General features: G+C 34.0%; 1 protein-coding gene across 1 annotated transcript; it reads right to left on the bottom strand.

Annotated features, from left to right (window-relative positions):
- Window positions 1–5,671: 5,671 nt before the first annotated feature.
- LOC113339240 (DNA repair protein RadA-like) lies at window positions 5,672–6,465 on the bottom strand. The gene is made up of 2 exons (XM_026584574.1): window positions 6,081–6,465; window positions 5,672–5,856 (listed from the first exon to the last, which is right to left on the bottom strand). The coding sequence occupies exons 1-2, from the start codon at window positions 6,463–6,465 to the stop codon at window positions 5,672–5,674; spliced, it is 570 nt and encodes a 189-aa protein (XP_026440359.1).
- Between the last annotated feature and the right edge of the window lie 5,296 nt (window positions 6,466–11,761).

Below are 11,761 nucleotides of genomic sequence, written 5' to 3' on the forward strand. Positions count from 1 at the left end.
ACTATGTGATTGATCAAGAACACTTAATCACAAATCATGGGTTTAATGGTTCTACCAAAACAAGTTTCGGTTCTACCTCCATGTAAGTATTATGCATAGTCACACTAGCTTTCTAAAATTCGGTTGACTAGGTACTAGGATTGGTTCCCTACATATATATGGTATCTAACTTGTACTTGCTGCACATGTCCATAGGATCAGTTCCCCTTTGCCTAAAAACATGTTGCACATGTTTTTCTTTTTTTTTTTTTGGAAAAAACTTGTTGCACCTTATACAAGAATCGATTCCTCTTTGTGATAGGTTGCACCTCTTACTAGGATCGATTCCCCTTTACCCAGAGTCGGTCATACAATAACACAAAATCGATCATACTATCTCAGGTGATTACTTAAGATCGGTTCCACTAATAAAAGTCATACCAATACAAAAGTCAGGCCTTTGTGAATAGTTTTACCAAGAACATAAACAAGTCATGAGAGGTTATACTAATCACACATACTGGTAGTTCAAAAGATATGCAATGAATAACAATACCAATAATGCCTGGCGATTTCTCTTTCGATTCAAAAAACAAGTTCATGAATTTACTTCCTTAAAACAAATGTAAAACATTGTTTCCTAGGATGAAATCTTCACCTTATACCCATACATAATCACAATAGCATTCAAACGATTATGTCGATGTCTTATCTACAAAGTTTAATGGTTAAGCAATAAACCTCGTATTGTATTCCTTAATATTATGTCTACCTAGAGTATAATCATTCATGCTTCGCAGTTTTTGTTTTCAATATGCACGACTTGAAAGATACGTTAGGGAATGAAACAGTTCAAGTCAAATATCACTAATCTCAAGTGGAATGATGATGTTGTCGTTGTAGCTCCTTACTTCTTCACTTCTTCAAGTCTTCGCAATACTTGTAATGTCTCATATCCTAATACTTTCAAGCTAACCTATACGAAGTTGACTCTAGTACATATTCAAGAGACTCTTAAATGAGTTTTGGCTCACTAAAATATGACAACCAAACTTGACATACCAACGCTTGGTGGGTTCAACCGAGCTATGCTCTAACAGTATGTCATTGTGCAAATAGTGATGGAAAATAGAATGAATCCTTGTCTATTCCGCAATATTGATCTTCCCCGATCCATATTTTTATGTATATACTGTACGGCTCAATAAGTTTTCTTATGTTGAGCATTTTCGATTAAATTAATCATGGGTTTTCTTGTGGTTAGCTTAATTGAGTATTTTGGATTCAAATTCATATTCGTATGTGATTTGTTATGTCCAAAAAAATCCTTATTTTCTTGTGAAAGTAAGGTCACTCTTATTGTTCTTTCGGGAATGCCATTTAATGAGGGAGAGTTCTTAATTGAACTTGTGCTTAATTGCCATCTTGTATCTTTATAAACTCCTTGATGAACGCATTTAGCTTCGGCTATATGATGACATCTAAAAAGTTGATATGTGCTTTCTTTTTGGCCATGAAACGTCTCTATGGAAATTTCATTAGGATCCCACTAGTTTTCGTACCTTTGCCAATTTTATTAACAAAAAGGGGGAGAATTAATGTGTAGTTTACACTACAAATACATATGGTTTTCGGATCATTATGTAAGGGGGAGTGGTTTCCATGTTAGATGGAGTATTGACTAAGGGGGAGTGATACATATCACCATAGTATTGTTCTCGAAGTTGTGATACAATTGAACTTTGATGTTGTGTAATAATATTATGACACTGTGTAACAATGATTGAGAACTCTTGTTTTCTCATTTTCATAGCTATGGATTTTTAACAACGATGATGCTAAACTTACAACCTTTGGAATCATTGGAGTACTTGGAAGTGACGAAGATTTCGAGCAATGTTGAAGAACCAAGGAGATCATGCATGTGGAAGAGAAGCTACAAAAGTTTATTTATATATTTTGTATTTCATATGTATTGATAGTTCTGTCACTAAAATTGACAAAGGGGGGGATTTTTAGAGCACTGCTCGGTCGAACTCGCAAGCGTTGCTATCTCAAGCCTGTTGTCAAGTTTAGTTGCCAAAACTATAAGTCTTGATTTCTATTATACTCATAGCTAAGTCTCGGACTAGGATAGAAACTGTAGTTGAGCTCTAGACTCCATGGCGATTATCATACAAAGACGAAGAACTACTCAAGGAACTAGTGGAACTTCATCAACTAAAAGGTATGTGGAGACTTGAACTTATCTATCACTCAAAAGTTTATCTACTCTATCTCCTATCTTGAGACAAAATTCGTATTGCTATATAGACTATGATTATACACATTTTTTATTTCGAGCCAAGTTTATCTCGCTTATCTATTTCTCTAAATATTTGTTGGCAAGCTTTCGCTTTGGCAAAGTTCATCTTTACTAGTGACGAAAGTCATATTAGTTTCAATTACTTGAAAATCGCTTTGACGAAAAATAGCTTGTGAACGACAACTACATAACGTCCTCTAAGAATGCTTCAATGATTGAAATGAGAGTTTATAATATAACCTTGAAAGGATATATATATTGTGTGATAACTCATACGTGTGTAAGTCCTTATTCCTTGAACCAAAGTATGCGTACTTTGCTGCTCAGGAAAATCAGAACTGAAGTCCGCGTATCAGTACTCGTACTGTCGGAAGTTCACATCCCGTGAATTTCTGCTGGAGTTTGTGAACTGAAAACAAACTTATCCCGGGTACTTAAGTCCGCGTACCAGTATGCGTACTTAGGTGGGTTAGTTTCTAAAAATGATTATTCGTGAACTTAAACTTATATAAACTAAGGAATGCATATTTGAAAACCGTGGCTATAAAGTTCATGAATTGATTCGAGTGAATCAAATCGTTTTTGCTTCAATTGTGTCTTGTATACTTCTATGAGATCTAATCAATTGAACAACTCTCTAACTAGTTCTCTTGAGTCATTTGAACTTGTTATGGTTAAGATGAATATGGTTGATATGAAAGTGCTCATATGGCTAACCATTTGGTTAAAAACTGTTGAACCAACTAAGTGTACATGTTTGGGTACGGTTTCACAAACCTAAATAAACGTGCATTTCATTTGTGTGTCACAAGCTAAGTTCGATCTAACAGTTGAAAGATATTAGCTTGAATCTAATCAGGTTTTCATCTAACAGTGAATATTGAATGCTTTGTTACAAGGTAACTTAGATTGCAAACCCTGATTTGAAAGACTATATAAAGGAGAACTATAGCAACTGGGAAACCTAATCCCCACACCTTCTGTGTGATACTAGTTGTATTAGCTAGAGTGGATTCTCCTTTAACCTTAGGTTTCTATCGAGACCCTATAGGTTAACGACTTGAAGACTTCATTGGGATTGTGAAGCCAGACCCAACTATTTTCTCTATAATTGCGTGATCACATCTTGTTGTTTCTATCTTGTTTGAGTACAACCGTAAGATTGGATTGAGATTAATTTCTCCGATAGGCAAGATATAAAAGAAGTCACAAACATCTTCGTCTCATCGTTTGTGATTCCGCAATATCTTCTTTCGCTAGTCGATTAAGATTATTGTGATTCTAGGCTGTTCTTCGGGAATATAAGTCCGGGTTATCAATTGGTTCCTGTTCACCTTGATTTATCAAAATACGGAACAAAAAACTCGTAGGTATTTCTGTGGAAGACAGATTTATCTATTATCGTAGACTTTTCTGTGTGATACAGATTTGTTTATTAAAGTCTTCGACTTTGGGTCGTAGCAACTCTTAGTTGTGTGTGAGATCAGCTAAGGGAGTCAAGTGTGTAGTATCTTGCTGGGATCATAGACGTAAGGAGCGAAACTGTACCTTGGATCAGTGTGAGATTGATTGGGGTTCAACTAAAGTACATACCGAAATTAGTTTTTAGTAGGCTAGTGTCTGTAGTGGCTTAATATAATGTGTGTTCAATCTGGACTAGGTCCCGAGGTTTTTCTGCATTTGCGGTTTCCTCGTTAACAAAACTTCTGGTGTCTGTGTTATTTATTTTCCGCATTATATTTTGTTATATAATTGAAATATCACAGGTTGTGCGTTCAATCGATCAATTGGGAAATCCAACCTTTGGTTGTTGATTGAAATATATTGATCCTTGAACATTGGTCTTTGGTACCGTTCAAGTGATTTCTCTTGTATTCAATTAGACTCGCAGATTTCTATTTGGTTGAGTAAGTATTGAATCGAGAAAGTGAGATATAACTCTTTGATATAGTATTATTAAGATTGAGTCTGACTGTGTAGTTGATTCTCTTAAAAGTATATTGGAGTTTTTCCATACAGATTGCTAAGCGAAATATTGGGTGTGGTTATTAGACCCCCGCTTTTTTCAAACTTCATCAACAAAAGGTATGTGGAGACTAAAACTTATATATCACTCAGAAGTCTGTTCTATTCTATCTTCTAAAGAGACTAAGTCGTATAGCTATATAGACTTTTACATTAAACACATTTGATATTTCGAGCCGAGTTTATCTCGTTTATCTATTTCTCGAAATATGTGGTGGAAGCTTTTAGCTTTAGCTAAGTTCATCGTATACTTGACGAGTTTAGTTGGAAACTAAATATTAAGTCAAAGATGAAAATTACCTTGAACATCTTATATGATTTGTGTGAGACAATCATTTGATGTTAACTTGGGAAGTTTCGTATTGATCGATTAATCACTTGAAAATTACTTGAAGCTAGTGGTATGTGTAAGATTACTATTGTCATCTTCTAAGGATGTTTAAATGATTAAATGAGAGCTTAGAAAGACTACCAATACCTGGATATAACACAATATGTATACTTTGTATGTGCACTGTGAAGTTCTAGTTCAGTTCTGGAACTCTTGTTTGCGAACGGGTTTACCTGTGAAAAGGTCCGGAGTTGTTGTTCGCTAACCTGTTTGTGAACGGCTAGACAAGGCCAAGTCCGGAACTGTTTTTCGCATACCCTGTTTATGAACGACAAGACAAAGCCAAAGTCCGGAACTATTGTTCGCGTACTCAGTGGTCAAGTTCTAAAATCGGTAATTATGGATTTTCATACTCATGAACTCAGGTTCGTTTGCGAACTAAAGTCCCTGAAACTTTAATGGAATAAGGTATGTGAACTAGTTTCACAAACCGTGGCATTATGTTCATGAATTAGTTATTGTATAAGTACTTTATACAATTACAAACCAAACCGATTTTGTTTCAAATTGTTCATATATATATTTCTATGAGATGATGAACATTTGAACAACTCTCTTGAAATACATTTAGATTTATTTGATTATCTGTCATGATAGATTGATCATCATATTTGATCTAGTGAGTCTATAAGGGTACAGCAGCGAGTTGTTCTGTAAACCTTTTCAGTGACATTAACATGTAAAGATTTAGCTTAGTTCTCACAGTTATAGTCAAATTCAATCCCGAACTTAGGAAAATATTGTCGGATGCATTTTTTGAGCAGGATAAGATTAATCGTGGGAGTAAAGAGGGTGGTATCTATCTGTTTGGACTGCGGAAAAAGACAATGAAAGTCTCGCAACTTTCGACTAGCGGTTCCGTTAAAAAGTCGGTGAAGGTAGCGCAATTGATGCTGGACTCGCCATCGAACCTTAAAAAATTCCTTGCCTTATTGCAAGATCACTTGCTTGCTTCATCAGAAAAATGACATTTACAAAAAAGTGACATTGTCTTGAAGATTCATACATGCTTGCTTCATCAGAACACGAGTGATCATGTTAAATCCTCTCTGCAGGATAACATTCCATGAAACTGGCATTCCAGGAGTGCATAACTCCTGAATCTCAACCAGTAAAGTTCGAGATTCATTAACAATTACATCAATAACAAGTCCAGCTAAAACATTGAAATCCAAGTGCTGCTCACTTAAGAATATCTCACTAGGGTTTGAGTCAGCTTACATACCAGACTGTGAGATTTCAAATACTCCAAGCTCATATGTGGACCCAAACGTCAGTTCTTGACTGATCGAAGGAACCGATGAGACGAATGCCTCTCCCCCTCCATATATAAAACAACATCCACAATGTGTTCTAAGACACGAGGTCCTGCTATCTCACCAGTTTTGGTCACATTGCCTATCAGAAATACAGGTACATCAATGCTTTTTGTGTATCTCAATAGAGTAGACATGAATTCATTTACATGCATGATACGCCATGTACTTCCAGGCACTCCCTTTAAATACATTGTTTTAATAGAATCAACAATAAGTCCCCGAGGAGAAAGCAATCGAGATTTGTCCAGTATATCCTCAATATACGTACTCGAGTACAATAGCAAATCTTCCGTTCTGATTCTCATTCCCATACGATCCGCTCTATTATCGATTTTCCCAACACCCTCTTCACGAGAGATATATAAAACTGGAGTTGAGCCACCAGAATCACCTCCTTGGGACACTAGTGCATTTGCGAATCCGAATAATACACATACGTTTGCCATTCCATATGTTTCCCAAACTACATATTACTAACTAGGAAAGAAATCCTTTCAAAATATTTATGGTTTCCTCCCTGCGTGACACATAATTTGGTAACCCTCAAATGGGGATAAAAGAATTAATTGAGAGATATGATCTACTAATCAGATCCTTGGTAACTTGCTAAGGATTTTTTTTTCTAGGCAAAGTTACTATGTACTCTTAATATTAATTAAAAACAGAAAGAATTTACTGTATTACGCCTTATCTAAAATCATTTCACTTTTATCCCCCATTCTCTCTTCTCTCCACCGTCATTGATTGTTTATATTACTACTAACTAATTTAATTGCCAATATGTGTGAAAAAACAATGTATCATAATATGAACTTTCATTTTTGTTGATGATTACATATACTTTTTCTAGTACAATATGATTTATTTTCTTTTTGTGTAAATATTTTTTTCGCGTATAATATCATTATGAATTCAGATATTTTGGTAAGAATTTGTAATAAATAATTCGTTAATTCAATCAATTCATATAAACAATAAATATCGGTTTAAAATGCTAATTATTTTCTCTAAAACCAAGAAACGAAGATCTTGATATATTATGTATATAGATAAATATCAGTAGGAGGGAAACAATGGAATGTTGTTTAGTGGAAAATCATGCTTTAAAGGTGGTGTGTGCAACCACTAATTACTAGTTTCATATACGTATAAACACTCTTTAAAATATAAACAAAACGTCGAGCATATTGTAGACACATAAAAAGATCAGATTTGGAGTCCTCTTAAAGCCTCCGGGAACTATGAGACGATCCCAATGGCAACCCAAAGCGCACACCAAGTGAAGTTGGAAGGAGACACCAAGACCGCTATGTGTGTCAATGAGTATACCCCATAACTTATTACATATTTAATTAACAATGTTCTTTTCAGATGAGTGAGTGCTCACTCTCACGACCATATCCTTCACTCATCTACCCAGTAGTGGGTAACTTTGTTGTAGGAAACATAACTACTTTAAACCCTTCACGTATCAAAAAATTTGTGCATCAAAAAAATGCAGCATACAGTTTTGAATGGTTGTGAAAACAAGGAAATTTAATCCTTACAGAAAAGATATCACCTATAACGACTTTTTTTACCATCGCCAAAACAGAAGGTGCAACTGTTCATAAGTGGAAAGAAGTCGCAGCGAACTCTCCGAAAAAAATCTTCATGAGAGTAACCCTTAGTTTTGCGAATTCTGCTACTCAGGAAGGAAACACAACACTCCAAGCATCATTCAACTCCATGTACATAGGGGATACTACGAAACTATGCTTGTGATGAAAGAGAGGTTTTATGAGTTTGGTTTGAAGAGTAGAAATTGTGCTGAGATGAGTTGGGTTCTCTATTTTGGTAATTTTCCAGCATAAGACCCTCTTAATAACTTATATTGATAGGAGTATAGGATCCACTACCTTCAAGGTAAAATCTTATTATGTAAGACACCTCATTTCCAAAATTGGACTAAAGGGTTTTGGAAAAGAGTTTTAGAAATAAAGCATCTTGTCATAATATTCACTCCTTATGTATGAGATTTCATAATCAGCAATTCCATGTCCACATAGAAATGAAACTCTATATATGCTTAATTATGTGGTAGTTTATAAAGAACAAGGGATGAAAAGATATAAAAAGTATTTTGGTTGGATGTATTAGTATGAGTTATGAATGCAACTTTTATTCAGAAAAAATAAATAATAATAAATGAAAGGTACCTTTTCTTGATGGGTATGAAGGAGGTAATTGAACTTCTTCGCGTTTTTTCATATTGCTCTTAATTAGACTGACTGAGGACATCTAGGGCCTTGAAAGACTCGATCCAAAATAGGTTCATATCCCTCAGTTTTATCTGTTAACATCATGACCTCCTTAAGATCAAGTTTTCTGTAATCAAAATCTTCTTTCTGGATGCAATTGGATATGGACTCATAGAAGGTATTCTGTTATCTACTGGAAACTCATGAAAAATGGATGATATAAAATCTCTTTTACGATTCGTTTGTCTTCATCAATCAATGACAAATTATTCATTTTTACACTACCGACACCACTAACAAAATATACCAAAATAAATTATAAGGATGCATTTGTCATTTCCAAAATAAAATGCTAAAAACAAGGTCTAGGAGTACCTTCGCGCCCCTTATAAGCAAGTAATTAACGAGGGAATCATCGGGCTATTTTTGATTAAAAAAAATGCTCGATCTTTCATCAACCACTGAAGGATTGTCACCAATCCTATAAGTGGGGGGAAACATCGCACTTGACCTGAAAATAGAAATCATCAAAACATATAGCATAGATGCGTTCTGATATGACTGATCTAGTAAATCCAGTTGCAACATGCACTTTCCTCATACAAGGCTATATATAAGGAGAAATTTTGATGATTATGATTGTGCTACCTAGTAAAAACACAAGAGTACGTGTTCCACAACTCAAAACTTACAGATATCATTACTTTATAACTTCTGGAGAAATAACTACCTTCCCAACCAGAATCTATTTGCACAGAGGAAAATAAAGACTCGTGCAGATCCAGTCTTTTAAAAATCAATGCATACTTAAATCAAGCACAACTTATACAGAAAATTTAAACTCATAATATGACAACTACCTCCAAAGCCATAATTAAGGTCGGTCATATACATATATCCCCAACCAATATATGCCATGCATTGTCAGGTTGTCCCAGACTGAAATAGAGTACAGATGCCACACACACACAAAAAAAAAAAAACTTACATAAGAACTTAGAATCACAAGCTACATATTCATATTCAAAACAAGAAACAAGAAACAAGCATTTGATCAAAAGTTTATTCCCAAACTAGAACTTCAATGTAAGGAGGGATACTACTATACACATCCACACTCAAAAGTTTACGAGCATAGTCCAGGATGTTCTCCGCATCATATATTTCATCTTTTCCTAAATCACCTACATCATTTTATTCCTTTCAATCTTCAAGGCAAAACATTTATCCTTACTATAAGACAACTAGAATCTAAAACAAGTTTTGGAACCACTTACTTACCACAAAATGTATACAACCAACATCAACGCAAAAAATAAGTAATCTTCTTACTTAACCTTTTTATTCACACTTACTAGAAGGAATCTCGACTTGCAATCTTTAATCTTGGGGTGCTTAAAGTCACGATCGTCTTGTTAAAGAACAACCAAAAAAGTATGTAATGTCCTTGCATCAATACCTTCATTTTGTAAGTGAATTCCCACCTTATTAAGGTTTTTGTTCAATAAATAAAGAAGAAATGATGATATGGAAACACCAAATCGAGGTAAAAAGGTTCAGATTAAGAGGAATTAAAGAAAAATCGAGTTACCTGAACATTATTAAATAGTTCTTTCTCAACGTCCAACCAGTCCCTACCTCTTTCACAAAGATTTCATCTGCAGTTTTGCCTTTAGCCAATTAATCTAGGTCAATATTCCAATCTTTGTGAAAACAAACCTTGTCTTTTAAAACATCCTCGACCTTGTTAGGACACAAGGTTCCAAAAACATTTTCATGTTTCACGGTTACATGCCTTCTTACTTTTCCAAAATTATTTATCATTGAACATGCTAGACCCTTTGAAAAATCATCTCGTTCGAAGGCCATAATACAATTTCCATCATCGACGTCATCACATCTTACTGCTTTCATTGCAACATTATCCATCCTTCCCTAGAAGATCCCCAGAAGAGATTGAAGAAATGGAGGAAAAAGAATAGAAGCAGAAAAGAAAAGAAAAAAAATGAAGAAAAAGAGTAAGAAACCCTAGTTTTCTTCTTTCTTAAAGTTTTTTTTTCTAATTTTTTTTTTCCAAACTTAAAAATGTATTGGAAATCGAAGAAATCGAACATAGGACGTTTAGTACTACTCCTCCAACTCCAACCACTCCTCCACGAGCCGATTTGTAGTAATATTTCATTTATTCATATTCACCATAAAATCTTTTTACACCCTCATGTTAAAATGTTATTTTCCTCCATCTATACAAATACTAGTGTTTTTATGATTATAAATACCTTTTATTTTATTGTATATGGGCCGAATTTTTCTTACCGAATTCACATATCTAAAACGAATTACACACGCACATATCCCATTCCGAACTAATGTCGGGTCAAAAATCATTGACCGAACTTGACTTTTGCGAATCCGAATAATACACATACGTTTGTCGTTCCATATGTTTCCCAAACTGCAAATTACTAACTAGGAAAGAAATCCTTTCAAAATATTTATGGTTTCCTCCATGCGTGACACATAATTTGGTAACCCTCAAATGAGGATAAAAGAATTAATTGAGAGATATGATCTACTAATCAGATCCTTGGTAACCTGCTAAGGATTTTTTTTTCTAGGAAAAGTTACTATGTACTCTTAATATTAATTAAAAACAGAAAGAATTTATCGTATTAGGCCTTATCTAAAATTATTTCACTTTTATCCCCCATTCTCTCTTCTCTCCACCGGCATTGATTGTTTACATTACTACTAACTTATTTAATTGCCAATATGTGTGAAAGAAACAATGTATCATAATATGAACTTTCATTTTTGTTGATGATTACATATAATTTTTCTAGTACAATATGATTTATTTTTATTTCGTATAAATATTTTTTTCGCATATAATATCATTTCGAATTCAGATATTTTGGTAAGAATTTTTAATAAATAATTCCTTAATTCAATCAATTCATATAAAACATAAATATCGGTTTAAAATGCTAATTATTTTCTCTAAAACCAAGAAACGAAGATCTTGATATATTATGTATATAGATAAATATCAGTAGGAGGGAGATGGTATTTTTCAATGATGTTGTAGTAAGATGATTCGTTCACTCAGATTTGTTGAGAATTTGTTTTAAGACTTAATAAAGAAAATAAGAAAAAATATATATACAAAATTTTTCACGGGATGAAGAGAGACCGGGACTCGGGATTTCACTACTTTTCATATTGTTGTGGTTCAGTCATTACTTCTAGACAATATAGCTCAAACAAAAGAAGTTGTGACTCTAGTTCTTTGCCAAAAATATATTTCGTAAAATATTATTTGTAAGTTAAAAGCATGACGCATCTGAAGTAATTAAAACTAAGCATGCGGCATCTAACAAAATAACAAGTAATTAATAGAAATCATAAAGCAATTAAATCTATGCAAAAAGTCAATAAAAGAATTAATTCATTTACCACAATCATTAAAAGTTGCTTCCTCCGTTGTCCCGGTGGTGGGGTT

Source organism: Papaver somniferum, chromosome 1 (assembly GCF_003573695.1).
Source record: "Papaver somniferum cultivar HN1 chromosome 1, ASM357369v1, whole genome shotgun sequence".
NCBI lineage: Eukaryota > Viridiplantae > Streptophyta > Magnoliopsida > Ranunculales > Papaveraceae > Papaver > Papaver somniferum.

What these genes read in the sequence shown, in the direction of transcription:
- LOC113339240 (XM_026584574.1), bottom strand. Translation starts at nt 6,465, where the DNA reads ATGGCAAACGTATGTGTATTATTCGGATTCGCAAATGCACTAGTGTCC. An exon ending in AGGCAATGTGACCAAAACTG is followed by an intron (nt 5,857 to 6,080) that starts GTGAGATAGCAG and finishes TCAATGTTTTAG; the next exon opens with CTGGACTTGTTATTGATGTA.